The sequence below is a fragment of the Molothrus ater genome, chromosome 1 (assembly GCF_012460135.2).
Source record: "Molothrus ater isolate BHLD 08-10-18 breed brown headed cowbird chromosome 1, BPBGC_Mater_1.1, whole genome shotgun sequence".
In the NCBI taxonomy this organism is placed as follows: Eukaryota; Metazoa; Chordata; class Aves; order Passeriformes; family Icteridae; genus Molothrus; species Molothrus ater.
The window spans coordinates 118,298,014-118,314,679 of NC_050478.2; the positions used below are offsets into that span (position 1 = coordinate 118,298,014).

Here is a 16,666-nt window from a genome sequence, read left to right on the forward strand (position 1 = left end):
TTTAGAGAGGCTGCATCTGGGCTTAAGCCACCATGTACGAACACAAAGAAAGCAATGCTGCAAAGCAGGCAGCAGAGGGAAAGGATACAATGGATGAAATAAATGTGGATCAATGTGTGCATTCAACAAAACCACATTGTTTTCACAACAATCTCATGCTGGGGTAATATTCTGCTATCACGCACGTCACACAATTATCTGATCTTCACCTTCTCCCAAGAGGAACAAACCCCAAAAGGCAATGGTGGCACATCTCTCATAATGCCTTTTGTCAGTCCTCAGTGTTTGCTCTCACAAATACTACAAAGGAGATTTCAGGCATAACCTGAAATCACAAGGTATCTTATACAGCAAAGATGAGGAGTTACTAAGAGAAGACAGCCATGCACATCACCTTTTCCATCCTCAAGTTTTACTTCAGCTGCGGAGCCATCATCTGCTACTGATCCATTCTCTTCTCAAATGCCAGCATGCATGACATAGAAACCAATACATTTACTGCTGCAGCTTCTTCTCCTCTATCACAATCCAGCAAACGTATCAGGCAGTATGGCCTATTTTATCTCCTGTATGTTGACAGCTCTCAGGAATGTTCTCCTGGTGCCACTCTGGGCAGACTCTGGGCATGTGCCATCCCAACTTGCTCAAGGCACTGCTCCTAGGCCAGGAGTTGACTTCTCCACAGGCCTCTAATGAACCCACACACAAATACCTCCACAGGACTGAATGCACTTCAGGACACGATTCAAAATAATTCTGCCAATCAACATAATCAGCATACTGTGATCTCTACTAAATTCAGCAGAAATGGATGGCTGAACAACTGTGCACACATGCACACAGTCAATCCAGATTTGTTTGACTTGGCAACTCAGTAACATAAAGAACAGCTATTGTGGTATGACTGTCCTTGGCCTAAGACATGCTTCAGGGCAAGCTCTACTAAGTTTGAAGGAGATATCTAACAACATGTAACCTGGAACCAGGAAAACCAAAAGGACTAAGAAGAAGAATCCCGACAGTTACCTGACATCATCCTGAAACACTCCCAACTGTAAAACAAACGTGTCGTTCTGACCAAAAGCTTCTAAAACCTCACTATAACTGATAAAGGCTGGCAATCTAGTAAGTAAAATTTCTTATTAAAAAGATCAACTGAGAGCAACAAATATTACCAAAATTGTCATCTTGAGGATATAATTTTGTCTTGTGACTTGATGAGACAGGACAACATGGAAGCAAATGCTACAATGAATACTGTTTTTTACACTTTTCTGAATCTACACAGCACCCACCATATCCTTATTCAGTTACTACATTTTCATATATATCAATATATTTATTTTCATATGTATATATTTATATATATACACACTCACTCCCACATACAAACACACACTAGCAAGCCTTTTAAGTATGCTAAACAATTCTCCAAAGACAAATGACAGGATTGAGCCTCATGTTCTCACATACTTAATTTATAAACTCTAGCAACCATAGCCACTTTTCTTTAAAAATATGCAGAGAGGAAAGACACTTTCAGTTTCACAGGAAAACAACCTTTCATTTATACATTATTTCTAAATTACTACTCATACAGCAAGAAAACCAAAATCTTTCATAATTTGAAGTCAAACAACCCAAATTTTGAAATTGGATGTTTTACAGGTAAAAAAACCCCACAGATTCTTTTGACTTAATGTATTTAATCAAGTACAATCAATTTCTTCAAAAGTTATCAATAGTCCTTTTAAAATGTTCAAACAAGCCAAGTCTAATACCTGAAACGCACAGAACCATGGACTCACCTAATAAGGATGAAATTACAGATTTTGAAGCCATGTGAATAATAATATATAAAAGACACAGAGTGCACAACGCGTCTTTGGAAATACTAAATACCTGAATACAGTGCATTACTTAATTTGAATAACACCACGGAATTAATGAGCCCACTCTTGTTTGCCAAGAAAGTGAAACAATTCCACACAGTTCAGCTGTTCTGGACATTCCTCCAACTGCAATGGAAACAACTTGAGTCAGTGTTGCCACACACTCTGGGTGGCCTCTGCCCGCATAACCCTGCTCCTTCCCGTGAGCCAACACTCCTCAGATCCTGCAAGAAAACCAGGGAGAGACAAATGAGCAGAAAATTACTGCTACAAAAATTAAAGGGCTTTCTGCTGCTGCAGCTTAGCAAACCAGCTTTCCACAGGGTCAGAGGAGTGCAACTGTCAGCACTAGAGCAGGAGTAAAGATAGGCAGCTAAAAGCAATTACTGCGCAAGCAATACTGCCTCTACATTTAACACCAAAAGCACCTTGGAACTATGACTGCAGACATTAAATAAAACTCATACCTGAAAAAGAATTTCCATTTAAAATAATATTAGTAATAAAAACGAAGGCTCCTGTCAACAATAATCATCAACCACAAAGCCTCTCCAAGCATCAAGCACAGCACTACTACATGTCAAGGCAGAATTAAAAAAACTGCCCTTCTCTTTCTCATGACACATTAAACACAAAAATCATTGTACTTAACGTTTACAATCTTAATTTCAGGAGTGTCAGAAACAAAAACCTTCTGTAACATGTATTATTACACTGAGAAATGAGCTCAAGATGCATTTTCTAGCCTTACTGACCTTTCTCTTCTCCCACCTTAACCAGACCCTTTGTCACCCATGCTCAGCATAAGAGAAAAATTTGATCTCCTGACTCACAAATTGCTTCCAAAACAATCAAATTTTTCAGCATATAGCTTCTTTCCCATGTTCTCATATAAATACAACAATATTAAGAATGATGAGAAATGTCTTAAACTTCATTAGTCTTAATTGTCTTTTCTATTTATTCAGCCAATCATGAATAATTGCTCCTTGTCTAATCCTCTCAAATCATCTTTCCTAAAAAGCTCATGAAAATGGATTAGCCTTGTAGTGCACAGCTGATTATTTCACTTACAGTCTATTGTATCAAAAGGTGATAGGTGAAGAATTTTAACCAGAGGCCTTTAATTAAAACAAACAAAAAAAAATCCCTTCAGGTCTGAACTTAAGATGGAAGGACGTGGCAAAAATAACATCACAATATCAGAAGAAAAGAAAAAACACAAGGTAACCATAGCTTCAACCATTCAACACCCGTATGGAGATGAAGCCTTTCTCCTCCTTAAAAGAACCTGAAAGTCAATACAGATCACAAAGTACAAGCCCAACACAAAACTTCAGGAATTTAGTACCTGCAATTTGCTAGGTTTGATTTCTAGTCTTCACTTATGGTAGGTTGCAAAACTCCTGCAATAATCTGAAGTGACAAAGACATAAGCAGAAGGACTAGATGCAAAGGACAACCATTATCCTTTTTGAAAGGAAAAGGAAAAAATATTGAGGGGACAACAAATTTTTTAGCATTTGGGACATTATGAGCTTCTCAAGGTTAAAAATTCAAGATTATTTTTTGGTTTTAATTCAGGCAATAAAGCTTTACCATTTTGTCTACCAATTTGTGAGCTAAACACTGTTTTATCTGGACAAAAATATAATCAGTTTATTTTGTCCAAATGAAAACAAGTTAGGACAAGCGTATTAAATATATTGTTTAAATTAAGTGGAAAGTGCAGAAATTCCTATTATCACCATATTAAAAGAAATGTAGCTCAGACTTCACAACAGATAAACAGAACAGTGGCAGAACTCCATAACAAATGTACAGTCTAAATCTCATAATATACAATGCCATCAAAAAACCTGACCTTTACCATCCATATATAGACATTTATTATTTAGCAGTTTCACACTATGTTTGCGGCTATAAAAAACTACAGATTTTTTTTTTTTGCTCAAAACCTGAAAAAGCTCAATTATTGCAGCTGAAGTCTAAAATTCCACAGGTAATAATCAAGGAAATTTAAGTGTTACAGGCTTTTTGAAAACTGGTTACAGGACTTTACCATTGCAAAAGAGAAGACAAGGCACTACTGATAAGACACACACCCGTGCCACACACACATATTTCAAGAGATTACTGTGGCACATGAACTTTACTGGAAAGTTTAAGAAAATGGAAGTGCAAGTTCATGCCTGACTAAACATGAAACCTCCTCCTCTGTATGTGATCAACTGCAGCATCAATATATGGGGTGTATTAGCTACAAACACAAAGCAAGAAGCAACACAGGCCAGTGGCACTCCTGCCACGACAGCTATGGTTCCTCCACTACCAGAGTATTCTATTCAAAGTAGTTTTTGTGAGAGTGTTAACTTTTTCTGATCCAGATATAACTGAGTCCCTAGGGAAGTTACTTGCTTGCCATCATCCCAACACCACAAGTACCTCCATTCTAAAGACAACTAAGAACCATCACATCAGACAGAAAATTCATGCAGTTTCTAAATCCCTTCTGTTCCAAGGCTCATCCACCTACTGAAGTCCAAGTTCCCATTGTGATTTTTTCCTTCACAGCCTTGGAATAAGTTTCTTATATTTTCCTTTGATTTTCTTTACCCCGTGGGATAGAATTGACCCCTTGCCCTAAAGGGGGCAACAGGCTGTATTTCACGTGTATTAAATATCCAGTGTTATTAGTCAGAGTAGCCTCCAGCTACGTCTGTCATGGGAGGAGAAACAGGAAAAAATCCCTGTGACTGGTAGAGGAAACAGTGTATTTCTTTCCTCATATCTCATCTGGCAGACAGGAGAGGAAGAAATAGTAAAATATTCTACTAATACAGACCTTTCTTTATTACTCTCATAGCTGCATATTCCTTCTGATGCTCACACAGGCAGAGGAGGAAGGCCTGCTGCAAACCTTGGCTCCTTCACAACTTCAGCTACAAGCTGAGAAAAGAATTCACCCTCCACCTTGTGATAAAAAGCAGACTCCAGGAATCTCTAATTATAATTATTGTGGGAGTGTGGTCAGGAAGATAATAAATCAGATTGCCATATCAAAGGTGTACAAAGAGGGGGGAAGTGGGAGGAAAACAGGAGTCAGGCTGCTGTAACAGAAGTAAAAAATTCTCAGGGTATGGAAGGGAGGAGGGCAGGGAAGGCAAGATAACAGCCACAAATTTATTTTCAACTAGAGAGAAAACAAAATATTTGGCTACAAATTCCTTACAATACAGCCAGGACGCAAACATACAAATAAACAACACTCCAACTAACCCCTAAATCTAGTTTCCCATAACTGCATTTTTATAATAAGACATTTTTTCTTTGGCAGGCTGCCTTGTTGGATTACACAGGGTGGTTATTTACACTGCAGTTACTTGTTAATGACATAATCAGAACAAACTGAAGAAAAATTCAAATCTGATGAAACTCGAACTCTTTCAACGTTTCCAGAGAGGATTTTGTGCATAACTCTGAACTAGAACTTGAGAAGTCTGTGTTCAATTCCTGGTCCCAGACACATGCTTCTTGTGAGACCCTACATGCACGTGCATGCCCACATCATGTATTTGTGCTTGCTTATATAAAAGACTTTTTTCAAGCAGAACTGAACATTTCATTCAGCTGTGAATGCACAGGAATGATGATTTACACTAAATGCTTTATGTAATATGACTACCAAGATTAAGATTCCAATTTTTAGCCTGTCCATCTTCATGCCTTCATTTACAAAGAAAAGACATTCTAACAGAACACACTACATTCCTTCAATCATAAGATACATGAATCTGTATCTTAGACACACAACTGTATAAATTCACATGAGGAAAATACTGACATGTGTTAACAAATATTTACACAGTAAAGGACAACTAAGCTACTCTAGTTCCACATTTCTGGGAGGAAAAAAAAAAAAGGCAAACCATCAAACCAACTTGAGCTGTCAAATTACTCATTATTCCCATGCAGGTGCAGTGAACAAAAGCAAATACAACAGGTTCACTCCAATCCAAAAGGTGTTTCATATATACGAGCCATAACCTAGCATGACTTGGAAATGTAGTCATGAATCTGAGATCTTCAATGCAAGAAAATTACTGAGTTAGGGTAGAAATCTACAATTTCAGCAGAAAACCAGTGAAAAGTTGCAGATACCAAGTGATGAGGGAAACACAAGAAAACAAGAAGCCAATGGTCATTGACATGATAGAGAACTGTTCTAACAAATCACCATTCTATTACCAGCATTTTTTTCCACTGTAGGCTTTTCAAAAATAGAAGAATCAAAGAAATAAAGATTCATAATGCAGATGTCCTCAGCATTGTTTTTCACGCTCCAAAACTGCAGAGCAGACGTGTCTGAAAAATTACATTATTTTATGATATGTTGTTAACTCAAAGCTGAGCTTATGGACTCAGAATTAACTGAGTTTGGACACTGTTGCTTTTCTCATCCAACCTAGAAAAACACACTTACCTAGCAAACAGGGATTTTTTTCAGGAAAACTGCTGAAACAGACATCCCACAGAAAACACTCCGAACTCCAACAACCTGTATTTGCCTGCTATTAATATATAATTAGTTCATATAGAATATGGAATATTCATATACTAATGCTGACTTCTTGTAAAATTGCTTTATGGTTAAAGTATTTCCCAACTTGAGCACATAGCTATAATCTCTCTTTTCAAATCAATTTCTCTTTAAAGACAGCATCTTAAAAATGAGGTTCATACAAAGCACAATCATACTATTACACAATCTGGACAAAGGAGAATTGACTTCTGGTGATTTAAGACAATCTAATTAATGGGGACTTTAAACTATTATTCTGTTTAGATCGTACATAGACAATTCTAGGCCATAAAAGAAGCTGCTATGACCTTTTTGCTGAATGAAGTACCAATGTTGCTTTACACTAGAACATACGAAAAAGTTAATTGGTCATAAAACTCGGGGCATTTTAAAAATGAACTGCCACATAAAATTACTGTAGTGTATGAAAGCCTCAATCAGACTTGTCTGCGCTGTGCGTAGAGTCAGCGTCAGTCTCTCCCTCTCATATGAATAGATGCAATCTCAGCAACCAGACACAATAAATACAAGATGAAGGGAATGGCAAGCAGAGCAGCAACACAGAATTAATTCCAGAGGCTAGGAATCACAATGTGAAAATTATTTCATTATTTTAACTCATTAATTATTCATGCAGTAGAGATACAGGAAATGGCAGGCGAAATCTAATGAAAGAGCCAGCAATTGAGAAGCACTGATGAAGAGGATTAGAAAGGTATAGAAGAAAAGTTATGAAAAATGGTGGATGAGAAAAGAAAGGGGCTTAGGACAAGGTTTCACATTCAGTAGTAGGGCCAATGAAAGGCATTCCTTCTGCTGCTCTACTGCTCACTACTCCTAGTCTAGCATTGTGGTGTGCTGCTTCCTCCTTATTAACAGTCACAATCATTTATGAAACTGTAAAATGAGTCAGCCATGGCTGAAAAATAACCTGATCAAAAAAAAAAGAAAAAAAAAAAAAGGGAAAAAAAAGTTGACACAACTAAGAGGAAGATGCAGGAGTAGAAATGAGCAGCTGCAAAGGAAAAATAGGTCATGCCAACACTTCTCTCAGCAAAAAGGTGCAACCATGGAATTAAAGACCAGTGTCTATGTCCAGACCATATAAATACACCTCTCAACTGCATCTTTTAACTTACCCTCCTACATGCAGAGCAAAACACGTTTGGTTTACATCAGGTGACAGCGACAAGAAGAAGGTGACAGTGACACAAAAAAAGGTGGTCTAAGCACTTTGCTAATGCTAGGAAAGTGGAAGGATACACCTTTCACTGAAGAATCAACCAATGCAGTATATTTCTAGTTGTTCTTAGTGACTTTCCCCCCACCTCATCCCCCAAGTCAAATTCCATAGGATTCCATTTGTGTGATGTACAATCTGTTGTTCAGGTATGAGAGTCACCAAGTCTGACACTGCATTGCTCACTTGCATGAAATGGAGATGCAAAGAAGAAGGGTCGTGAAGCAGGCTACTGAATACCAGGCTGCAGGCCATGGTACTGCCTGGTACACAGTAGCACTTGGCACTTCAGGTGCAGACAGTGCCTACATTTCTGAGATTCAAATGGAGTCTTCTATTGTTTGCTCCATTCCCTCTTCATGCAATTTCATCATTAGGACATACCTTTCTTTGTCATCATCAATTTCAGTAATTTAAAAACAGAAAGCCTAAAGCTAGATCTTTACTTCTATTCAGACACTGCTACTAGATACCATTGATGCCATTTTGGGAGGAACTAAAGAGACTGCAGAACCAGTTACAAAGTAGAAAGATGGGAATGAGTCAAAAATAGCAGGTTAGGCCAAAGTTTTCTTACTCATTTATGATATGTTTATGTCAATTCAGCATGGGGTGAGGGGGAGTGCAATGCAGGACAATCTAAAAGTAGCTTGCAGCTACATTTGTGAAGTGGTTTTCATTATAAATCCTTATTCATAAAAACGCAGACTAAGAATTTTCACACTAAGTAAGTACAATTCTAGAAACTTTTAAACTTCTATTAACAACCCAAGTTAAAAACTAGATGAGGCAATAAATCAAAAATTGTTCTCTGAAAGCTCAGCTTTAATTTGAAAAAGATAATTTTGTAATATATGGAATGAACACCCTGAATGTATGATCCAAGGTACTAGTTAACATTCACCTGATCTCACAGTGAACCTAAATTCAAATCTCATCAATGTGAAATATCCTGGTAATTTCAACACTTACACATTCAAATGCCCTCAAAACCAGCTTTTAACAATAACACTTAAAATTATTTCATATTTAAAGATGATTATTAACTGAAACATTTGTATATACCCATACAACAGCAGCTTTTTACCTGACTGGACTTAAACAATAAATATCACAAATAACCTCCAGATGTTACCTTTATTATTTTTGTTGTAAAGACTTTGAAATTGACAAAAATTAAGACTACAGGGAAATGATTAATGCATAAAAGAAAACTACAAGGAAAAAGGAATAAGCCTTTCTCTACATTTATTGCATACAGTAAAAGGTGTAAATCACCACATCTAAGACTTTCAGTATTAAGAAAGAATTGTTTTATGACAAGAAGTGTTAAGCACTATTAAGAACAGTTGACTGGTGAGATTGAGTAATTTCTATTATTTAAAGCTTTTATGACTTTCAAAAGTCTAGTGGTACCATCTTTTCATTTAAATCAGTTCTGTAAAACTTCAGTAAGCCTGTTTTACTCAAAGTGATGGCAGGAAGCTACCGAGTTTCCTGCTTGTGTTAGTTTTGTGCTGTTTTAGTGAACTGAATGAGCAAACACCTGACAAGCATCAGAGATGGCATAGAGGAAGCAGTAATAACACGTTCCCAATGTCAGGGCTTTTAACCTTCAGCAATAATGAGTTATGTCAACTCACTGCATCTCATAAGACTATATCTTAAAAAATAGATTAAGCAAACAGATTAGACAAACATCTGCCAATAATGCTGCAAGTACAATTTATCCTTCCTAGGGCTGAGAGGAGTAAACCAGAATCCTCGAGATCATTTCCAGCACCACTTTATTTAAGCTTTAAAAAAGCAACATACATTTTGAATTTTGAAAACATTTTGAATCCATACAGAGAAACTTCAAGAAAACTGAAATTCTACTTAATAAATTAAGAGATAAATATTTGCCTGCTTAGGTCTGTCCAATTGAATGCTATGTCTAATGTAGTGTGCATTAATCTCATGTATGTTTCCCATATAAAATACCTTCTTGCTGGAAGGATAAGCCTAAAACACCTTATGACTCAATCATGTCAAGTCACTTTTAATCTGTAAGTGGGAATGTAATTTTCAAGGCCTTACATTTTCCAAGAAAACCTGCTAAATGTCTCTTAGTGGTAAAATGCTGGCTGTACATACCAGCTCCTTGGGTACACATCTCCAGTGCTACTCCTATTGCTCAAAGCTATCTGGAGCAGAAGACTGAAAATGACAAACTGCTAAGGGTTCAGCACTCTTTGGACAGAAGTGAAACTGGAATGTCTTACAAAAGACTTGTAAGGTGAAGCTACATTCACAAGTTACACAGAATCACGAATCTCACTAGTGATGCTTCTTAGTCCGTCATTTACACCAACCTGTGATTGCAGGTCTGGCAGACCTATTCACATCCTATTGTTTGCAGGAGACTTCAAGGAAAGAGGAAAAAAGGTAAAGCTAATCAGATGTCGGATAACAGCAAAGGCTTCCTCACTTAAATATCCTAATTCCTTATTATTGCATAAACTTGGTTACTTGTTGGTTTATGCAGACAAAATACTACCTGGTTAAGCACACATAGTTTTCCCTTTTTACGGGTTATTCAAGTACCTCTTCTTTGAGCGGCATACTAGCCTGAAAATAGGGAATTCATTGAGAAGCTTGAAAGTTAAAGAAAAAGCACTTTAAATGTCAATACCAGATGTAATTTGGTAAGCTTGTGTACACTTCATGCACCACCTGTTCTGGAGATCATACAGAAAGAAATACAATGTATTACCTTGACCATTCTGCCTATTCCTTTTCAGAAAATCGAGAATGCTTCAAAGAAGGGAGACTTATCTCCACAGAACGAAATGTGCTATATTAGGTTGGACCTTCAAGAGGACTTATATATATGGAAAAGCCACCATCACCAAGTACAGCTCAGAACAAGCAGTACAAATGGAAAAGATCCTAACCTGGTTGCTATAAAATTAAATTTGCTATAAAAATTAATTTTGCCATGGAAAATTAATTTCCCATAAAACCAAAGTTTTTTGGCAATTATTACATGTATATCAGGGAAGGAAGTATTGCCAACATATGTTCATCTTCATCTGCTTGCTAATAATTGTTTCCACATGCATTCAAGTTCCTGGTCATTAACACAGTATTTTGTTGATTTTTCCTACATGTGCCTAATGCTCACACACACACAGAGCTCCACTGCTACGGAACAGGGGAAGAAGCCAAAAGCGACTGGCAGCTCTGTACTTTCTACAAAGACGTATGTGTAGCACAGCAAGTCATGAAAAAAAAAGTAGAATAACTTAGTAAGATACACCAAAAACGTAAAGAACAAAAAATTACCATTACACATGCAAAGACAACATCTTTGTAAGGACAACATACTTCCCAGCACTTAAATAGACCTTTCAATCTCGACATAGGAAATCCCTCGAAGCCAAAACGGGCTGATTCCACTAAAACATATGCTTTCCACCATAATTCCAGATTTTCTCCAGAGACTTCCGCCAGAATATAATTTCATCACTGGGTGCTGGGAAACCATACTAACGCACATCCAGAAATTTAGGGCAGTGTTCACAAGAAAAACCTGCCTTTTGTCTTGAGAGTTACAACGACCTTTTTCACAGTATTTCCAACACGATCAGATGAAACAAAATACAGTACAGTTCACATTGTGACTGATGTAATACGGGCTGGGAGCAATACCGTGGAAACGAAAAAGCCAAGGATCTTTGTCTTCTTCTAGACAAATTGCCAAGCCTCAATACTTGGAGAGAGAAAAAGCAGAGCATCCCAAATAAAACACTGCAGTGCATGTTCACCATTTCAGTAAAGTCGCTGCAGCTTTTGGCAACCCCACAGGAAATTTGGACCCTTCAAAGAAAGCCCAAGCTAATAAAAGAGATAAAAAACAGTCCTAGCTTAAAAATTACAGGATAAAAAAAAAATAACCTACTGGCTGTAGAAATAAAAATAAACCCCACGGAACTCACCGTTAGCATCGCAAGCGATGCTAAATAAATAACCTCGGCAATAACTAGTCATAAAAATATTAAATGCTGCATTTTCTCGCCACCGCGCCGGTATTCGGGGGCAGGCGCGCAAGGGCGGCGGGCCCAGCAGCAGTGCCTACCTGTGAGAGCTGCCGGGGGTTGGGGCAGCCGAAGAGCGCGGAGCTGGAGCTGAAGCTGATGGCCCCTCTGCGGCTGAGGACGTGCTGCGGCACCGGCCTGTCCAGCGGCAGCACGGGCAGCTGGTAACATACTTCCATTGACGAAGCCTCCGTGCGCCGGCCCGCCGCGGGGCAGCGGCCTCGCCCGCCGCACCTGCCCGCGCAGGGCTCGCCGCAGCGGGGAAGGACGGGCGGCGAAGCCCGCGGGGGCCCGGCGCCTCCTCGCCGCCCCCGCGCCCCCCGGGGGGCCGGGCCGGGCCGCGCCGGGCCCCGCGCCTTTGTGCTCCGCCGCCGCCAAAGCCCGGCGGGAGCCGCCGGCGGGAGCGAGGGGGAGGCGGCGGAGCGGGACGGCTCTGTCAGCGCCCGGGGCGGCGAGTCCCGGCCCTCAGCCCGCGGCCGCCGCCGCTCCCTCCCTCCCTCAGGCGCGCTGCCGCCGGCGGGAGCCGCTGTCAGCCCCGCTGCCCGGCGCCGCGCATGGAGGGCCGGGGGCCGCGCTGGGGGAGACACGCGCCGCGCTCGCCCCTATTGTCCGGCACAGCCGGGAGCGGGAGGAGGAGGAGGAGGCGCCGCTCTGCCGAGGGGAAGGGGCCGGGCCGCCAGAGAGGGGACCCGGACAGGAGGGGGAGGAGGAGGAGGAGAACGGAGAGAAGGAGGAGGAGGAGGAGGAGGAGGAGGGATGGCGCCTCCGCCCCGCCCGCGCTCGGCGGCCCGGCTGGAGGAGCAGGCACGAGCCCGGCGGACCGTGCGTGGGTCGCGCGGCTGGCGACACGCGCAGAGCGGCGTCATAACGTCACCGCTGCCCACACTCTCCCCGTCCGCGCGCACCAGGCAGGGGCGGCTCGGCGGGCCCCGCGCGCCGCGCGCATGCGCCCTGCCCCCTCCCCCTCGCGCCTTCGCAGGGGCGGGGGGCGGCACCGCCCTCCTCCCCTCCCTCCCTCAGCTCTTCTCAGAGCCACGGAGCCGCGGAACGGATCGGCCCGGAAAAGGCCTGAGGGGGCATCGAGTTCAACCTGTGACCGAGCACCACCGTGACAACTAGACCATGGCACTGAGTGCCAGGTCCAGGCTTTCCTTAAACACTTCCAAGGACGGTGACTTCACCGCCTCCCTGGGCAGCCCATGCCAGTATCTAGTCACCCTTTCTATGAAGACATTCTTCCTAATGGCCAACCTAAACCTCCTATGGTGCAGCTTAAGACTGTGTCCTTTCATCCTGTCGCTGGTTGTCTGGAAGAAGAAACCGACCCCCATCTGGTTACAACCTCATTTGAGAGAGCTGTTGAGAGCTGTTATGTCACCCCTGAGCCTCCTTCCCTCCCAGGGGCCTAAACACTCCCAGTTCCATCAGCTGCTCCTCCTAAGATTTGTGCTCCAGACTCTTGAGCTACTCCATTCCCCCTCTCTGGACTTGCTCCAGCACCCCAATATCTTCCTAAATTGAGGGGCCCAAAACTGGATACAGTACCTGACGTGCAGCACTGCTTGGGTGAGACCCAAGGGGTCCTGGAATCCCTGGGCCAGAGCGGTGGTAAGTGGGGGTTTGACTCAGTGTCCCTGTGTCATAACGTCATCCCCAAGAGAATGGGAGGAGGTTTGTCAGGAGAAGTTTAGGTCAGATATTGGGGAAAGGTTTTTCACCCAAAGGGTGCTTGGGCACTGGAACAGGCTCCCCAGGGAAGTGGTCACAGCCTGGCAGCTCAACAAGTGTTCCAACAATGCTCTCACCACGTGGTGACTCTTGCGGATGGTCCTGCTGTGCACAGGAGTTGGACTCTGATGATCCCTTCCAACTCAGGATGTTCTGTGTCCATCAGCCCTCAGTTCCCCATTCCCCATCTCACAGGCTGTGCCCGGACACTGGGGGGCAGCTCTCGGGGGGCTGTGGTGTCACCAGGGCCAGATTTGGATACCCTGGCTGCTTCTTCAGGAGGCTGAGCACCAGTCAGTACAGCCTGGCCTTGAACAGCTGCTTGAAAATCAAACATGGAAAGATAGGTTTGTTTTAAAATGCATCATCCATCAAATGCAATACACTGGGGAGTTTGTATTTGCATTTGAACCCTTGTGGTTCATTTTTAGAGTGGGGAGAGGTGGGATTTTTTGCAGGACAAAGAGGTAAAACCATGTAATTTTTGTTAACATAAAAAATGAGGCTCCTGCAAACCACACAATCCCACAATTCCAAGAATTGCACTTTAAGGGAGAAAAGGAATAATCCATGACGTGATCTACTAGCCCATAGCTATGTACATCATATTAGCTGGGACACCTAGAAATAAACTTTGCTATTTTTTTTTTCTTTTAGGACTAAGCCTCCCTTTGTCTCTCTGCAACTGCTTTTTTTTTTTCCCATCCTTTCATCTCTTTTATTTCTCCATCATAAAAAAAAATCCTAAATATAGCATGATAGGTAAGGGAACGTTTCTGTTCTTTGAATAATATATGAAGTGCCTGTACCCACTTAAAAATCAGATTTTGCAAAATGATTCATATGATTTAATTTTGCATAATACATTGTTCTTCTCAGTGCTTGCTTACTGGCAGAAAGGTTTAGATTTCACATGATAGTGGTTATTTATAGGCAATGACACAGCTTTGGAGGAACCCATTTGGAAAGAATAGGTGGTTTGTATGGAGGATTTTCATCTATTTGAACTAGTTCTAGAAGCAAGTAGTTTTATACATGTGGACTGATGGCCATTTCACCTTGAGCTGTGAAGTTAACAAATGCACCTCATTCTTTTGCAGAGCTGTAATCCCACTTTGTCTCATGGATAGCCAAAAGAACATAGGGACACATGAGGAGGACACTGAATCAACTACTGTGTCTTAAGGGCTTTTTTCAACTGTTTTTTTCCTTTTTTAAAAAAATTAAAATCTCACAAGCATTCCCAGTATGATTTTATAATGCATGTGCACAATATTTCAAGATACAATAAGCACATGGTAGTTCAAAGTAAAATAATGTACTCAGCTCTTTTTTTTTCCAGTAATTAAGACATGTCAGGTTTTCTTCTGCATTCTTTGATAGTTTACTCATATTTGGCCTGCTTACATTAAATCAGCAGTGCATTTGAGTTACTGATAGGACTCCACCAGCTTCACTGGTGTCAGGATTTCCCTCTCCCAATAAGTTTTCAAAATTACTTTTTGTTCTTTTCTACTGAAAAAGAATTTGTTTTCTGTACTCAGGTAGGATGGATTTTTATTCTAGTCAATCTGAAATTCACTTCATCAAAAATATGTCATGTTTTTAGGGGAAATAAAAAGTATATTCTTACTTAACAATATAAATAGTGTATATTGCAATCCTATATGGTCAGACTATAAGTGAAGATTATTGACAGTGTGTTTTAGGGCTCCTGTCAGCTCTGCATACTTTCCATCTGTTTATTTGAAATTAGTTCTTTAAGGACACTTTAATTTTCAGTCTGACACAGTGTATCCTTAAATAGCATACCCAGTGTTGCCCCTCAGATTATCTTTGATCTCTAATTAAAGTTACATAAACACCTTTAAGGAAACTGAAATACATTATTATGAAGTAAGCATAGATTTTCTAGGCAGTGACTGTTTCCATAAGTGAGATATTCTCAGGACACAAATTACTATTTTTTAATAAATACAGAAACTATTAATATTAGCCTGATGTTGATTTCTTGAGAAAAACTCTTAGAGACTCATAGAATGGTTCGGGTTGGAAGGGACCCTAAATATCATCTAGTTCCAATCCCCAATCTTACCTCAGGATGACAGACAAAGCCTTAAAATTATGGGGTAAGTCACATATTTTCAGCCTAAATATGTTTGTTGCAAAAAGAATGCATATTCTGTGACTTACATTCTGCCAATTCTTCTGTTGTCTTCACTTGCCACTCACTAAGATCTTGTAGAAAAAGAAAGAGGGTTTTATTGATTTTTGTCATAGAGGTTAAACAACTCCAAATTATTTATTCAGAGCATTTTGTTTGAAATAAATTTCAGCCATGGAGTTCTTTGAGTACCATGGTGGTGCATGTCTTAAAAGCATCAAAGGATATGATGAGGTGCCATAGTTCAGCCATGTAAACCCTGTGTCTTATGGATCCTTTATCATGGCAGATACAGCTATTAATTAGAATATTCAAATTTAGGGAGCATTAATAATTTTTCAGTGTTTCTTTTCACATTTGCATTAATGTCTTTTACACATCTTTATTATTTTCAGGGTGCTATTTAGCAAGGGAGAAGCATTACTGATGGCCGTATTTATCAGAAAGAGCAGCACTTGTGAAACTGGGGAGATGGAAGATCACAAAATCAGAGTTAGTTTAGTTTCCTGGTTACAGTAAAAAGATGAAATCACACAGGTACTCCAGCAAGACATTCTGCAGGATTAACTGCACGGCACAGAGTGCCTCTCTGGGGCACACCCAGCTAACACGAGCAGAACTGAACAGTCTGAGCAGAACAGGATGCTTTTCCCGTGTTCTCTCTACAAAATGGAAAACAAGCATCCTCAAAGGCATAATGTGCTTGTATTTTGAAAACATCCTGAGAACAGAGGAAATATTTATTTGTACAGGTACATGATCAAAACAAGCACAAGACGCTTTAGCTTTTCTTCTTACCTGAAGAAGTTATGTAGTCTAAAAACCAGGGTTATTCTCTAGACAAGTAAAAAGTGTCTTTGTTACATCCCCAGTAATGCATTTTTAGACATTGTTTTCGTCATCTCTTTAGTCCTTTTTTTCTATCCAGAGTTATTGTCTGAGTGAATACTGTACATTTCCATAGGAATTTCAGACATCTGG

At 40.6% G+C, this 16,666-nt stretch overlaps 1 protein-coding gene across 2 annotated transcripts in view; it reads right to left on the reverse strand.

Moving 5' to 3' along the window:
- Positions 1–12,043, reverse strand: part of PDE7A (phosphodiesterase 7A) — a 75,463-nt gene extending 63,420 nt beyond the window's left edge. The window contains exon 1 of one of the 2 annotated variants that reach the window (XM_036397678.2): positions 11,835–12,043. In XM_036397678.2, coding sequence (XP_036253571.1) covers positions 11,835–11,972 — 138 coding nt within the window. In that variant the 5' untranslated portion in view covers positions 11,973–12,043. The remainder of the gene's footprint in view (positions 1–11,834) is intronic. The other variant, XM_036397686.2, reaches the window with a different exon arrangement.
- Between the last annotated feature and the right edge of the window lie 4,623 nt (positions 12,044–16,666).